Source organism: Liolophura sinensis, chromosome 8, assembly GCF_032854445.1.
Source record: "Liolophura sinensis isolate JHLJ2023 chromosome 8, CUHK_Ljap_v2, whole genome shotgun sequence".
Lineage (NCBI taxonomy): Eukaryota > Metazoa > Mollusca > Polyplacophora > Chitonida > Chitonidae > Liolophura > Liolophura sinensis.
This window is the reverse complement of record NC_088302.1, coordinates 41,360,762-41,377,499: the sequence shown is the minus strand read 5'-3', so window position 1 is coordinate 41,377,499 and position 16,738 is coordinate 41,360,762. Positions and strand designations below refer to the sequence as shown.

Below are 16,738 nucleotides of genomic sequence, written 5' to 3'. Positions count from 1 at the left end.
ACTATAGTATATTCCCCAGCACGCAAAAACGTCATTTGCCATATTTCGGGCAGAATAGTCGTGTCTACATAGGCGTATTACCATATTTACCCTAAAGTATTGTTCAATTTGTTAATAATGTAAAGCCATATACACCCACAGTAGATAATATTACTTCAATGGTAAAACAAAGATTGACACACCATTAGTTGCTCTATAAGCCCATATATCTATACCTTCTAAACTGTAGATGTACTATTGTTAAGAGTTGGCTAAACCCTTATGTTCATACTGTTGTAATATTTAACACTAAATAATCAGTTAAGTTTTTCTTAATCGTTTCCCACTAAGTATCTGTTTGGAATATATTTTCTTCTCTGCTGATTAAAAAAAGTTGCCATAAAGTGTTTTTTATCACCTATTATATCCGTGTAACAAACAGAACACTTTCTATCAACTCTAAGCGTGTTAGCCTATCGATTAGTTTTTTTATTGGTAATCCGTGATTACATATTCGAAAACGTGTGATATTGGGTCTCGCCTAGATGGAGCAAGAGCCAAAGGATAATATTCAAGTGAGCTTGATGATTTCACTACTAACTAAAACTCCTTCTTAGATGACATGGATAGGCATTCAGAACATTTTTTTAACTGATCTTCCTGGATTTGAACGAGTACTGCCTGTCATGAATCAAACATAGCGTGTTGATCTATACGGTTTGTTGATACGACATAAACCACCTTCATAAAATTTCGCAGTGATTGCATATATTTATGATATGCTAGCTTAGAAAATTTCTGCATATCGTACGCCGCAGTTATAAGAGAACATCGGAGAATGGTCATTGCTGACTCTAGCGCGTGATATGTTTTTAACAGATTCACGAAATGCAGAAAAGCAATTGAAATTGTCTCAGCCTTGCCCTGTACTACTACATGCAGTTTAGTCAAAATTTCTACACTCCACGCACAATCCGTGACAGTGCAATATAATTTCTTTCGATTGGCTCTGAAATAATATATAAGAGGATGTGCCAATTGACGATATTATCAGTTATAGAGAACAATGTACATGGATATCTACACTATGCTGACATTAATGTATTAATTGTCTGACAGTCCTTTTTCAGTCTAAGACCATTAAATAAATGTAGGGAATTTTTATTACAAATATTCGGTAAATGTACATGGTGTAGCCAGTTTTGGCAATTCTGCGTCTACGTTGCCTGCTAACTGTCTTTTTGCAGCCTTACAAATGAGGTATTTAATGATTCAATTCTGTTTCGCATCTTGTCATTGTAACATTTGAAACAAACTATAGTATCACCTCATGGACGTGATTTCATACAACCTAAGCAGGGTTTTATACAGCATAAACATGGTTCTGTACAACACGTACGACACTGATGGGTTCTATACAGCCATTTCAATTTTCAACTAGATTCAGAGAAAAATTTACCGTTGTAAAATTCTTGTCCACGTCTGTAAACAGAGTACATGTATAGTTGTGAGCTGAGTTAACGGGCAAAACGATATATAAATCCGCATTTACACGATGCGATTTGGCGTATCGAATGAAAACAGGACAAGTCTGTTTAATAAACCGCCTTCAGACGATACGGTTTGTCGACGAATGCTACAATCGCATGAAATAGCATACACTCCCCTGGCTGCAGGGAGCGTAGAAATTGCATACGTTCTGTTTTACTGGACTAGTGGAATTCGATGGGTCAACTCGACTGAATGAATGCTTGTGGTTTAACGTTGTACGTAACAATTTTTCAGTCATATGAAGGCGAGGAGTCATTTTTTGTCTATACATATACCGTGTCTCCTTGTGGCAGAGCGAGTCCATGCCGAAGACATTAGACACCCAGTCACATTGTACTCACACCAGGCCAACCAGTCCTGTTTCCTTGCTATAACCTCTCAAGCGAGGGAGCAGCAAATACCAAGTCTTTGGTATGACCCGACCCTGGTTTGATTCCGGGTCTCACGACTTCGAGGCGGACGCTCTAACCATTAGGCCACACAGGCGGTCCGCGGCGACTGGAAACTGAGCGTGAAGCGCCTGTTGGCGGCATAGTACAGAAATCGCGTCAGCTACTTACAGCGTTACACGACTTTTGGATTTTGGCTATCATCAGAATCAAACCGACTGAATCTTGTCGTTAACGGGCAAAATGATCAAAATTTTCCAGTAGTATGTATTAGCTTCTGTTAAGTCAAGTTGAAACTAATTTATTCGCCTCAAGGATAGAAGAATACGAAGTAGATTATTTTTGTATATGACAACATTACATGCTGAGCAATATGTTGTGGTTGAAATACATGTATTTTGGTCAATTAGGTATTACTGACCCCAGCGTAAAATACAAACGAATTAAATAAATACCTATCTGCAAGCAGCAAATAACCACCATAATAGTGAGATGAATTGTGATAAACATTTTAATAAAAAAAAACATACATATGCATGAAAATCAGAATTGTGCAATTTTCCCTATTCATGTTAATATCATGTTAAGTATGCGGTACACGAATTAATGTCAATTCCGTAATTAGCGATGAAGTGTTAATGATACTGTCCGGTAGGTTCTGTGATGGAGGTTTTTACATTGTGGTCTCACAAGCACACGGTGTGTCACTGCTCTCGGGTGTTTCATCTGGTCGACTATCCTGAAACACATACATGAAATCGTATAAAACTGCCTGAGAAGTTTGCGGTCGTTTGAATCTTAAACACATCAGCACAATCAAAGTTGATAATAGTGGGGAGTTCATGGGGTTTATTCATTTTCAGGAAATTTCAGCAAACTGATCAACCCATTTGCTTTCCATTCCCCAGATTCTCCTTTTTCCCCTTTTCAACTTGTAGGCGTACATGTAATTGTAAATCGTGCACTCAACAAATCCCTTTAACTTTCAGGTTTCCCTGTCATCTCCACCCTCAATAATACTACCTAGATTTCATTAAATACTGATTCCTTGTTGCTCTGATCCGTTCACCCTTGTACCTCCTGATTCTTTCACCCTCTGTACCTCCCGATTCTTTCACCCCCTGTACTTCCTGATTCTTTCACCCTTGGATACCCGGGGGCATTTTCACAATCTTTCGTAAATCAATTTATCGTAACTGATGTCGCCTTATGACACAATAACCTAAACAACGTCTTTTAACAAAATAGTTACAAGAAATATGACTTAAGAACTTTTGTGAAAGTGGCCCTGATCCCTTCAAACCGCTATATACCTGATCCTTTCACAACCTGTATATCTGATCCTTTCACCCCCTGTATACCTGAACCTTTCACCGTTGGTATAGCTGATCCTTTCACCTCCTGTATATCTGATTCTTTCACCCCCTGTATACCTGATCCTTTCACCCCCAGTACACCTGATCCTTTCACCAGTTCACCCACTTAACCTGATCCTTTCAACCGGTGTATCCGATCGATCCTCTGATCCCCTGTACCTGATCCTTTCGCCCCTTGTACCTGATCCTCTCACCCCATGTTTCGAACCTCTCACCCATGTTCCCGATCCTCTCACCCATGTTCCCGATCCTCTCACCCTCTGTTCCCAGTCTTTTTTCTCCCATTGTACCGATCCTCTCACCACTTGTACCCGATTCTTTAACCCATTGTACCCGATGGATTCCTCATACCTTGTACCTGATCCTCTTATCCTTTGTACCTGATCCTCTCATTCCTTGTACCTGATCCTCTCATACCTTGTGCCCGTTTGTTTCATTCCCTGTACCTGGTCCTCTCACATTTACTACCAGATCTTCTCACATCTTGTACTTGATCCTCTCACACCTTGTACTTGATCCTCTCACATCTGGCTCCTCATCCACATCAAACCTTATCTATACACACCTGCTTTTCCTCTTCTTCCAGCAAACCACTGAACTCCAGCTTCGGTTCGTTGTTGCTCAAGAAACCAATCGGCTCGTCAGGCCCTGGATCGCCGCCGAAACACCGCCAGACACAATCTGAGGTGCAGGCCACTAGGCACCGAACAGCGCCAACCACTGCCCGCAGGGCCCGCCGCACATATCCCTCGTTCCGCTCAGGAACCGCGTCTTTTCGACCAAAAGCTGGGATATCTTCGTCATTTAGGCCAATATCGTCCTCTGGGTGACATCGTTTAGTCAGACTCGGATGAGAGGATCCCTCGAGGAAGTGTTCTTGTGTAGGCGGAACCTCCAGGTATGTTTTCGGTCGTTCTGAGGATTGTCCAGCCTGTTTCAACCTCCCAAGTTTTACCTGGTGACTGGCATTTTTAAGTCGTTCCCTTAACGAAGCAGGATGTCCAGCGGGTCTATCACTTTCCGGTTCTATGACGCGTACTCCTGGAATGGCCAATGGTGGAAGGTCGTCTGTTTTCCGTTGTGGCGGCTTATGGAGACTCATATTTTGAACTCGCTCCACGAATGACGTTGGCGTTAAACGCTTCTGTACAACTGGTGTGATCTTCTGAGCCAAACACGGATCTTCAGGCGATCTCTTCAGCGAAATCGTATGAACACTATCTTCGTTGTCTACTCCGGAAGGCTCGGAGATTGCGATATCTTCCCACTTCTCATTAGCGTCTTTTAATTCCAGCAGATTTTCGTCGCAAGGATCTACTCTTCTTTCATCCAAGTCTTTGCCCATGTAGTCAAATTGTTCCGGTTCACTGATAACTGAGCCAGACTCAGACATTATTTTTCAGGCATTCTTCAAGGAAACGTGTCGTTTTTTATGGCGTGACTCGATTCATGTGTGAACTTCATGGCAACAGCATGAAAACGTACACATGGACAAACTCGCGTCACAGTCAACTCACGTCATAGCTAGGCGTTGTACGTGAAGGAAGGCGTTGCACTGATCATAGGTGTCTGACGTAGAGACAAACGCCTGTAACAGGACGCTGACGCCTTTTCATTTACGTCAAATGTTCCTTTCCCAGATCATTACAATGACGTCATATTGCAGCATGACGTTGCATGCAGTTAAGAGTGACACATTGCAACAATTAATGAGGTGGCATATTTTTCCCGTGAGGTGGGACTAGTTTCTCTCGTTATGTAAAAAAAAAAAAATGCCAGCACCGTTACAACATGTACACTGTATCAGTTTCTATTGCAACGCCGTATTGTCTTTAATGTGACGTCATCATGCATGAGCTGGGAAAGAAACATTTTACGTCAGTAAAATGACGGTTTCTGTTGCTTGCCGCTGTCGTATAACTGAAATATTTTTGATTACTTCGTAAAACACCAATGAAATAAATAAATGAAATAATATAATTTGCTACATAAAAGCATGCTTAGCCAATCTACAGATTGCATAACTTTTCGTGACAATGTTACTTCGCAATGAACTCGCTATGACGCCACAGAAAGCTTGAACGAGGTCACTTGTGTCATGCACGGTGATGAGTAAGAAAGTGATGTGAGAAGAGAAAATTTTCTGTTTCTGATAATACTTTATACACATGTATTCTCTTTACCTAAAGTATGTTGACTGCTGATTAAGTAGTTCCGCACCAGGATATTTGTGGTAAGGCTAAGCCATAACAATCAAGACTACCGATATGTGCGTCGCACGTACAGTCTGTATAGGTCAAGCTTAATTGCCCAGTGGGAACGGTGATGTAAATTAAGCGAGCGTAGAGAACGGCACATTAATTGTTATGAGGACTATAGAACACATGTATCTAACTTGTGCATGGAAATCCGATTGAAATATTTGCAACACTGTTTATGGTTGCGGAGTGGAGGGACTTGAGAAAAACATTTGCTCGAGTTACGAAGAGAAACAGCCCAAAATATGTCGGATTGACTGTAAGGAAAATTTACAGTTATTCACAGGCGCATTAAATCCCAGCATAAACCGACTATATATAAACCGACTGTATGGCGGTGGTTTAATGAGAGATAGGCCTATTCTGTGCACATGCAGTCGTTATATATATATATATATATATATATATATATATATATATATATATATATATATGACTATCCCCACGCCGAATTTGTTTTGTTACCATTTTGTTACTGGTAGTGATTTATTTGCCTATTCTCTCATTTGAGATGGCAAATGTAGGTTACATCCCGACAATTTAAAATATTTGCTTGTGTCGATTCAGTCTATAAAATGGACAGAATTTGTGAAAAAGCATTTTCCGAAGCCTGAGAGATTTTAACGGAATAAGGTCTGAGAAGTTTATTAACGTCTTACCAATAGAGGTGCTGCATTCATTCTGTGAGCCAAAGTATGAACAGTATATTCCGAACCTACATGGACACAGACCCCCATTACAACTTCCGTTTTTCGGTAGGGTTTTGTAGTTCTGTGTATTTCAGGGTGTAAAGTCTTTTTTTGCTGCCAGCCTGCCGTTTTTGGTGTACAGGTGCATGCTTGGTATCAAAATGATGGAAATTGTCTAAGCTTTGGGCAGGTATGAGTTTTAATGGTGAAAGTTTGAAATTCTGGGCGAGAGGACACAAGGAGACAGGTGGTGATGAGGCTGCGAGTGACGTCCCCTTGGCGTTGCTAGGCATCCCTCCCAGCTGCCGGCATGGAAAGGTCCAGATTTTGACGGTCAACCTATGTCAAGATTTTTACAGCTTCTTTCTCACAGGCTGGGACAGGTATGCACCAAAGCTTATTGGCCTCGGAATGTTTGGGACTGAGCTACAGCGCTAAACGTTAACATTGTCGCTTATGGAAAACTAATGGGGGTCTGTGGCCACATGTAGAATGTGATTTGAAGAGTGATTTCCCCTGTTCTCCATCTTCTGCGGCGTAGAATCGAGAAAACGCGGTAAGTTAAAATTCGGAGGAACTTGAAAGAAGAATTAGTTATGGTAAAATTCAGGCTAGGTTATATATTTCAGTGATTCCAGTTGTTGTACAGGGCGAAAGGAAATACGGGGGTGATTAGAATAGGACGTGATTGACTGTCCGACATTGTTTTAACACTTTACCTGACGAAATCTACACACCCTGTAATGTCGGCCACGTTTTGCGTTAAGCCTTCAGGCCCATCCTAAAGAAGGATAATGCCGTGTAGTGCCGTGTTCGATATTTACGGTCGGAGTTTACATCGAAAACAACAGCACATACTGAAAAGTATTGCAGAGATTAACATTCAAAACAGTTTTGACGTGATTTTTATAGTGTTGACAGTGTGGTGGGTTGCATTCAAATGATACGTTTTCAGCCAATGTTGATATATTGCATGTTGATAATGGATAAGGCAACTAGTGGTGTAGGTAAAATGGTAATTGGGGGCTTGTTCCTTTTATTTCTTTGTTTCAGACTCCTCTCAAAATGGGACGCTGGAACATTTGTACACTTTACTACGACCTTAAGATTAGTCCTGTACTGACATCTCTACAAATTCATAAAACTGTCCACGAATGAACATTATCATTCGTGACGACTCGCATATCACAGACTAGTCTGAGATTCCCCTGATGTTTGTTTTTGCAAAATTTTGGCCCTGGTTCAATAAGTCGAATGATACACTACTATTTCTTTGCCGTAAACCGGCTTTAAGGATGCTGATTTATCCCAAGCATAACATCGATCTGTTATTTCTTAAGCTGCATGGGTCTGAGATTCTTTGGTGATGCTCAAAGCAAATGGCTAAACTGGCAGCCTCAACATATATATATATATATATATATATATATATATATATATATATTTATATGTTACCCAACTGTACATGTCATATATATATATATATATATATAGTCTTTATTTGTAATCTTTGGAACCACAATAAGCCGTGACTTATACTGTGATCCCTTTGGTGAATACAACAATTTGACAGATACATAACTGTATGTGTGTGTATATACAATATAATCAGACTAGCGAATTACTTGTGCAAGATGGGGCCTCCGTGGCTCAGTTGGTTAGCGCAGCGAAATAACCCAGGAGCCTCTCACCAATGCGGTCGCTATGAGTTCAAGTCCAGCTCATGTTGGCTTCCTCCTCGGCCGTAAGTGGGAAGGTCTGTCCCGGGCTCTGCCTGGTTTCCTCCCACCATAATGCTGGCCGCCGTCATATAAGTGATATATTCTTGAGTACAGCATAAAACACCAATCAAATAAATAAATAAATAACATGTGCAAGAGAAAGTGCCTTTGGTGGGAACATGCAGTGCTGAATGGGCTACATATCAACGATTCAAAATGGACGATATAATATAGACACGTGCTTGAATAAATAAGAAAATCGACAGATATTTAAGAACAATATTTTGGAAAATTTCCTACAATTATACAGCTAAATATGCAAATAGGATTACAGATGTTTTTGTCTCTTGGAGTAAAGCCTGAGACTGATGGTATAAATATGCATTGCTTAATTAAATCTCCGGCTTTCTTTAATGAAGCAGCCCACATGTTGCATAATTATTTCATTAGATTTTACATTAGAATGTGTTGTCCCCAAAAAGTAACGTAACAAGTGTAATAACACCAGTATAACCCGACGCTGTAACACCATCCATTAGTTTTACCCTCTTTGCATCATACAGATGACATTTTAACAGGTAATGTTCAGTATTTTCATACTTGTGGCCACAAGCACATTTTGGAGAATCAGAAAGGAAGTTGTCAAATAGATCGCCATTGAGATTACTGCAGCCATTTCGAAGTCAGCATATTAAAATGTTTGTCAATCTAGATTCTGAGTAGTGCCATGGAGGTGGTTTTGTCGACTGAAATAATAAATTGAGCTTAGATTTAAAATGGGGAGGATCACTGAGTTGTTTCACATGATGGGGGAGAACATTCCCACCTCGAACAGTGTTAGGGAAAATGAATTTCTGAACCGTTCTGTTCGGCAGAAGAAAGGGGGTAATTGATCCAACAGATCTCAACGGATAGGGATTTCTGTTAGAAGAAAAGTATGGGATAAGACGATTTAGAATATGAGTTGGTGGTGAAAAACTATTTTATGGAAAAGTGTAAGTCTGTGGATGAGAAGCCTTTTTGCTAAAGGCAAGAACCCAGATTCCTCATACAACATTGCTGTTGTACTACTTCTTGTAAGACGAGTTATAGTTCTCAAGGTTTCTTTTTGAAGGATTTCAATTCGATTTATTTCTTGTTCCGTGAGGTTATCCCAGACTACATCAGCATGCTCAAGATGGAGGTCTAACAAAAGTTTTATACATAATTTTTAAACTTTAAAAATTTCTCAGCATATTTGACAAGGGCACGTAACTTCATCAGGTTTTTAAAAAATTGAATGTGCTCTGACATTGGTTTGGGGCCATCCTTGGCCAAACCAAATTTTTACCAAACCAAATGTTGGAGCAACTAATCACAGATCATAGATATGTTACCCAACTGTACATGTCATAACCTTGTCCTAGATGTTGCTATGTGCCAGTACTGTTTTGCATTGTAGGCAGGATGCTGCGAGAACCAGCATAATACAGCAGGAAGCCATGGCGACTGCCAGGACCAGTACACACCCGACCCCTGAGGGGTAGTGAGGAGATGGAATCAGAAGATGTGGGCAAGACGCTCATGGGTCAGTTAACAGCAGCTATGTTACAGGGCACCAAGGACCAGCTACAGACAAACTTGTGGAACCAAGATGCTGTTCTGGAGGCAGGTAAGGCTTGGTTTTTTTTTTGTGACAGTGGACTGGTGTGTAATGGATGATTTAGTGATGAGACCAGTTTAGCAGCATTTAAGCCACCTGATTTCACATAAAGTTTGGTGTGTGCAAATGTACTGTCAGAAGCACATTAGGGCCTTAAAATAACACTTGAGTTTTTCAATAAGAAATTCACCAAACTTCGCAAAAAATCAATAAGTAACCTTACTCCATGGCAGAGGTGGTTAATGTGCCAGCACAGCGCAATTTCCCAAAGCCTCTTACCAATGCGGTCGCTGTGAGTTCAAGGACAGCTCATGGTGGCTTCCTCTCCGACTGTACATGGCAGGTCTGTAGGATGGTGGTGGTGGGGGGGGTGGGGGGGGGGGGAGTTCCCATGGGTTCTGCCTGATTTCCTCCCACAGCCTAAAACACCAACCAAATAAATGAATATTGTATAACTGAGAGGTGAAAATTGTAAAAGGGGACAAGATTATTCTGTTGGCTTTTCAGAAAGACAAAATTTATGGTATTCTATTTAGTTCTTGACTGTTTTAAATTCAGGTGTAATAGACATATAGACAGAAATTTAGCCATCAGACAACAGACAATTTAGTCATTCACTTCTTTTCAACAACTGAAAATAAAAATGTCATCAAAAGTCACCACAAAGATTACTTTGTATCAAGATTCATGCAAGTATTAACAGTTTCAAACACAAATGCATGTTGGTTGTATTTGCTCTGCCTCCATATAGTTTCAGGATGATATAAAAGTTTCACACCTTTAAATCATATTGGTTGACCTTAATTTTTGCTGAGGTCATCACTGTGAAGAACTCCAACATTTTGACCCTGCCCATCCATACAATAACAAAAAAGTGTCATGGAAAGTGTTATAATGGAGTGCACGATTGTGCTTTCATCTGACTTTGACTTTTAATCCAATGACTTTTAATGACATTTGTATTAATGTTTCCTCTTATTTTTTTTTTCCATAGCAAAGCTGCCTCTGCCAGAAGAAGATGATGAGGAGGTGCTTAGAGCAAGTAGGTGAAAACAAAAAAAATAATTAGTTAGTGTTAGCATACAAGCCCTACCGATAAACCCATGTTCTTACCTATCCCATTTCTTTATGTCACTTTTGTAGCTTTGAAAATTTGAAATATGACATTGTACAAGACAATATCTTTGATGTGTAATTTCCTTTTTCAGTTTGCAAGAGTTACAGAGAGAGCTACACTCAGTGGTGACAGACCTGGCACAGAAAGAGCTAGTTATGAGGAGGTCCGTTTTTATAGTCTCTCATATCCGTCCAGATTATTGCATGTATTAGCATGTAAAAAATTGGATAGGGCCTTTGCTGGCTTGTTCAGTTTAAGTCAGTTTTGATTTTGAAATATGTGTAAAGACCCAAACCTTCAGACTCTTGAAATGGTACATAGCTATATGTACTACTTATAGCATACACCAGATATAATCAAGTTTAGATAATGTGTTTAATTTTATAGTTGTTCATATCACAATCCTGGTGTTTAGCAAGAACAGTGGAAGTACACACTTGAAGGCCTGTGTTAAAACTGATGATATCGTTGAAGCAGTTGACCCACTGACCATCAAGGTCACAGGCACAGATAGTGTATACAGCTTTATAGTTTTTATAGAAGTGTTTTTGAGTAAAAGTGGTACCCTCGGTCGCTGATATGATATCTATAGCTTGTGTTTTAAACTCACAGGTTACAGCTGAGCCACACCTTGATGGAAACACTGTACCCAGCAAAGGGTGTGTCTGCAGAGGGAGATGCAACCCAGAGAGAGGAGTAAGTTAGGGGGTCAGCCTGACGAGTCCACTGTCAGTGTAGTGGCCTTAAAGCGAGATTATTAAAGTTATTAGGCCATACAGACCAGTCACTTCCTGTTTGTTTGGCCTAAGTGACATTATGCTGATGACTGCATCAGTAAATAAAATGTTTAAAAGAATCCAATAAATATATGAATTTAAATGAAAACTAGTATAGGGTCTGTCAGATGGATAAAATGTAGATAATTTAAATAAATAGTGGAGCAAATGTACAAATTCACTGATTTATTTGTAAAATGGAGTTGAACTTGGTGTTACAGACTAAAGGAATTAGTGTTACAACAGTGTGATCTTGTGTCCAAGATTCTTGAGGAATATAAGGTAAGTTAAGAAATCAAACAGTGAATCTGATGGTAAACTCTGAACCTGAACCTGGTTGAAAGAGTTACAAGAAAATAAATGAACAGCCTTCTCCCTGTTCTTTTGTCTTTTTCTGTGTTTTTTTTTTTTTTCTGTATATATGATATTAATTTGTTTTCTAAAAATATCAGTCTGTTTTTGTTTGATTGTTTTGGTGGTGTCATTTTAATATTAATAACTATACTGGCTCAGAAATGTTCTCACCACAACATCAGTGACATATATAATACATGTGAGCCATAATCTTTCATTCACTTTTATTCTTGTGAAGGAAATGCAGGAAATGAGGCCCTAAACTGGAGGATGCATTAAACAAGAAATTTGGTATGGAATTTACATGTGTGAAGTTTGCTTCACGTTTTCATGTCATGTGTGTGAATATTTGTTATAAGCAGCTCATGGAAGAGCAGCGTTGTTGTTGCAAGGGTGTTCTGCTTGTCCTTGATCGTGGGTTGCATATTTGAAATGTGCATGCGTGGCATTAGTAAATGAAGGCAACACCGAATTACCTCCCTTGATGTCAGTCTCTGCATTTAAATGGCACGTTTGTAGGTGTAAGGTGTGGTTGGGTTGGACCTCTGGAAATGCCTAATTTGGACTTCGGAATTTTAAGCAGCATGAGCTAGTAAAGACCAGCCTTCAAGATAGATTTTAATTATCTTAACCGATTTGAAAAGACCATGTCAAATGTAATAGAATTTTTTTTAGCCATTCAGAAGAAATTTAGAAATCTCCTAATGACATTACAACATACTGCCTTCACAAACTCTTTTTCCTACATTCATTTGCCTAGAAATAGTTGTCACTTGTGACATATACAAAGCAAAGATACCTCATGGGTCTACTTCAGTAGACGAGGTCCCACTTTTCCAAGTTTTCACTCCCCAAAAACTAATCAAGTGTTTTGTCAAAACTACTGACATGTGACAAGGGAGGTAATTCTGATTAAACTTAATCAGGTACTTGGTCTTAAAAGACATTGCAGAATAAATGTAACCCCCTGCCCCCTTCACCCCCCAATCCCTGGGTCAGTGAACTTGTCTTGTGCACAGTGAAGTTTAATGGCAATCGTGTAAATATTTTCATACTACAATTTTGATAATTACCAAATACCCCACCTTAGCACTTCGTGTATTAATAGTGCTTCTCCATTTATTGAGATTTTGCCCAGGTAATCTATTTCCATGAAACTTTGAATACATCTTCCCTATCATCTGATCATGTTTAATTACAGTCAGGTTATTGATTTGTTTGTTTGTTTATTTGATTGGTGTTTTACGCCATAATCAAGAATATTTCTCTCACATGATAGCCACCAGCATCATGGTGGGAGAAAAGCGGGAAGAGCATGGGGAAAAGCCACGACCATCTGCAGGTTACTGACAGACCTCCCCACGGGTTATTATTTTCATAATTACTCCCGTTCAGGTACTAAGTGCAATAATGGATTTTCATGTGCGCAGATTTTGTTTATGCATCTCCTGCCAAAGCATCGCACCAACTTAACTGAAACATTGTGTATATCTTTTATATTATCTTATATTATCAAATCAATTAATAATATGATTATTTAGGATGTCGCTCAGAAAAGTAACTACGAAACTGTACACCATTGCTTTGGAATGAGGATCTTTTTGGAAGAAAACAACATACAATACAGCTTATTCTTTCTGACAATTTGAACCAAAATTTCATGTCTTTATGATCTCCTAACAATTCCTATCACCCTACATGCAACACTTTGTCCTCACCCACTCTCCAAACTGAACTGAGCCCAGGCATACCAGATAGGACACTAGAGTCGGGTGATTGCGTGTCATGTGTCGAGCAACCTGAAATGTACCTACTCAATCAGGTGCAGTGATCATCAACACTGGCAAGACGCTGTGGTGGCTTTCAGCACCAGACCACATTGTATTTGATATCTGGTAGTGTGGGATTCAAACATAGTTGATTAGTTTTCATTTTTGTCATGGTTTTTCTCCATGTTGCCTGGTTTTTGTAAATACTGTTACAGGTTGTACATGCAGGTTGAATTTTCCATTGTCTATGTACTTGGGCAGTTAAATCAAGCTATTCGTTGTTATGTTAGCATATGTTTGTAAACAGATGTTTGCCAAAGCTTAATTTTTCCGGTCATGGCAAATTAGTTCAGTACATTACTTTCATACTGTTTTCTTATTTGACATTCAGTTGGGCCTTGATGCCTGGCCACCATTGTTGCTGTAAGGAACGTAACAGCTTCAATTATTTTTATTATCATTTTCTTTCTTTTATTCTTTTAAATGTTGGGGGATGGAAGGGAAGTATTTTGGACTTCCAGATTCTAGTTGTTTTCTACTTTGAAGCTGTTTAATTACAACTGAGGTTAGTGAATAATACTGAAATCAATGTTACAGACTTGACAAGAGAGAACAGAAGGCTGATGAGTGTTCTGACAGAGAGACAGGATGCCCAAGCGACCAAATCAGACAAGTTCACTGAAAACTCTGATGTACAGGCGTAAGTACTGGTTCTTTGCTTCTTAGTCATGCTCATTAACTACCAGGAATTTAAATACCTGGAGATACATTAAAAAATTGTTAGTTTAGGGTAACTCTAACTCTACCTTCTCACTCAAAAATTTCCCTACCCAGAATTGTTTTTTTACCTTTTCACTTTGATACTAAAATCTGCATTCTCATAAATTTTTGACAGATTAAATTCATATTTAAAGCTTGCTACAGTTGAGATATTATTCAGCAAATGTTAAATGTAAGTCTGTATTTAATAATTAACTTGACAGTTGATTTGAAGATTAATTCCAGTCTTGAAAGGGCAAATAATATCCAGAATAACTTCACATGTAACATCCATAGAATCTTTTCGTCTTTCTTGAGACGAGCGAAAAAAAAAAATAAGAAACTAAGGAGACCTGGGTATTCAGAATTCACGAATACAGTTTGTTGCTATGAACAAACAAATTTTAATGGTAAATCGTCAAACATCCAGGACCGTGACGTCATTTACTTGATGTCAGATGTTCCTTTCCCAGCTCATTACGATGATGTCACATTAAATACAGTATTATGTTACAGTAGAAAATGATACATCGTAACACTGTAATGTGTAGATGTTTGTACTACAAACCATTTTTGAAGAAACATTTGTTGAACGTCCTGCATCACACTAGCGCCATTTCACAGGATTAAATACAATGTAATACATTCTCATTGCGTCAGAAGAAATCAAGCTATAGATAGAATTAAAGATGAAAGTACGGATCCCCATTTCAGATGTATATTTAGAAGTTTGGCGTATTATTGTCTGTTTAGACAGAATAATTAGACCTGATACTATGGGCGCAAGGGCTGTTTTGTTCAAAGGAAGCCTGTAGTTTCATGCTGGTTAACGAACACAGTCATCCTACTGTTAGCTAAGCAGGAGCTTAGCTAACTGCACCCTACCTGTGAGGCTGCTGCACCTCCTCTCTGGTTGTAAGAGCCTGTGGGAAGGTCTGCCAGCAACCTGTGGAGGGCCTTGGGTTTCCACCCATTATATTGCTGATCGCCGTTGTATAAATGAAATATTTTGTTCTCCCATCTGTCCAAATGGCACACAACGTGGATGTAGAGTTTGTATTATAGTTTCATTACCCAAGCTTTTCGTTATCTATGTAGTGTTACTGAAGTCGGTGAAGGTGGTGGAAATTTGGCCTTCAATAAAAGCCGAACTCCTTCAACACTGAATAGAAGGAATCATTTACTCTTTATATCCCATTTATTCACATCTCACAGAGACATACCTGTATTTGTGAGTGTTGTTTATTACAGGGCCAGAGACCGAGTTCAGAAGCTGATATGGAGGACAGAGCTACAGAGGAACACCCTACAGGGCTTGATCCTGGGCAGTGGGGTGAACTGGTCACAAGACGAAAGGCTACAGGAAATGCTTCTCAGTGTGGGGAAACCGTTAGATGTGTGATGATAAGTGCAAGGCAGAGAGACTTTTGGTGTTTGGGGAAATCATTAGATTGTGCACTGAGGGTGTTGACCTCAGGTGAGAGGGATAGACACTGTCGAGTCTGGGAAATTCTTAGGTGCGTAATGGGTGTGAGGAGAACCAAGCAGAGGGGAATATTTCGGCAGAGAGGAAAGAAGTGGCGCGTGTACATGCATATACGGAATAATGCATGGGTTTGTTTGATGTATGACTATGATAATGAGAAAGTGGTTATATTTTATGATTATCATAATGGCTGGTACAATGACTTCCCTGTTGTACCAGCTGTGATGAACAGTGTTGACTTAGGCAACTTTTCATGTAGTACAGAAATAATGGTGAGGATAGTGAACATTACCATTCAAATCAGTAATCCGCTGTTCTGTCACTATTTTATCATGGGGGCCCTGTCTCTGCCTATAGCTTAGAGGGAATGGGAGTGCGGCATCATGTTTATGTCACTACATTTATGCTTCCATTACTGACTATTTTGGGTTGTAAAGATATTTATGGTAAGTAATTGGTGCATTTTCATTTCACTTTATCCTGTCATCGAGCCATTGCCTTTTCGTTATTCATGCCATGTTCGTTCTCTATTACTTAGCCCATTACTGTATTTCATCCAAAATATTTAAAATAAAGTGAAAAATAGTCACAAGAAGTTGGGTTAAATCCGTTGGATATCTGTGAGTTTGAATTTTTGTTTGCTTGATGTTTAACATCGCTATCAACATGAATTGGCCCATTTCATGGCTTTGCCGACTTCCAATAGGCTTGTATTTTAACCGATATATTTAGTTCAATGGAACTGGAACGCAAAACATTAGGCATAACAGTCCACTCTTTCATGGTATACTTACACCGATTTGGCAATTTACTCGGCATACATGTTTCTCCACGCTGACCACCGAGCAGGGAAGCACCGGGATGGCCAATTT

At 39.4% G+C, this 16,738-nt stretch overlaps 1 protein-coding gene and 2 long non-coding RNA genes across 3 annotated transcripts; 2 read left to right on the top strand and 1 right to left on the bottom strand.

Annotated features, from left to right (window-relative positions):
* Positions 1-2,418: 2,418 nt before the first annotated feature.
* Positions 2,419-4,880, bottom strand: LOC135473977 (uncharacterized). The gene is made up of 2 exons (XM_064753949.1): positions 3,861-4,880; positions 2,419-2,658 (listed from the first exon to the last, which is right to left on the bottom strand). Exons 1-2 carry the CDS (start codon positions 4,686-4,688, stop codon positions 2,593-2,595), a joined length of 894 nt encoding a protein of 297 aa, XP_064610019.1. The 5' UTR covers positions 4,689-4,880; the 3' UTR covers positions 2,419-2,592.
* A 1,788-nt stretch (positions 4,881-6,668) lies between these two features.
* LOC135472133 (uncharacterized) lies at positions 6,669-10,643 on the top strand. The gene is made up of 3 exons (XR_010444502.1): positions 6,669-6,798; positions 9,405-9,614; positions 10,600-10,643. It is a non-coding gene; the product is annotated as an uncharacterized LOC135472133 (long non-coding RNA).
* A 149-nt stretch (positions 10,644-10,792) lies between these two features.
* On the top strand, positions 10,793-16,453 carry LOC135473013 (uncharacterized). The gene is made up of 6 exons (XR_010444570.1): positions 10,793-10,885; positions 11,335-11,418; positions 11,720-11,780; positions 12,091-12,143; positions 14,219-14,321; positions 15,632-16,453. It is a non-coding gene; the product is annotated as an uncharacterized LOC135473013 (long non-coding RNA).
* The last annotated feature ends 285 nt before the right edge of the window (positions 16,454-16,738 follow it).

Coding starts and splice junctions, on each gene's coding strand:
- LOC135473977 (XM_064753949.1), bottom strand. CDS start 4,688: ATGTCTGAGTCTGGCTCAGTTATCAGTGAACCGGAACAATTTGACTAC. Junction 2,659..3,860: donor TGGAAGAAGAGGAAAAGCAG/GTGTGTATAGAT, acceptor TATGTGTTTCAG/GATAGTCGACCAGATGAAAC.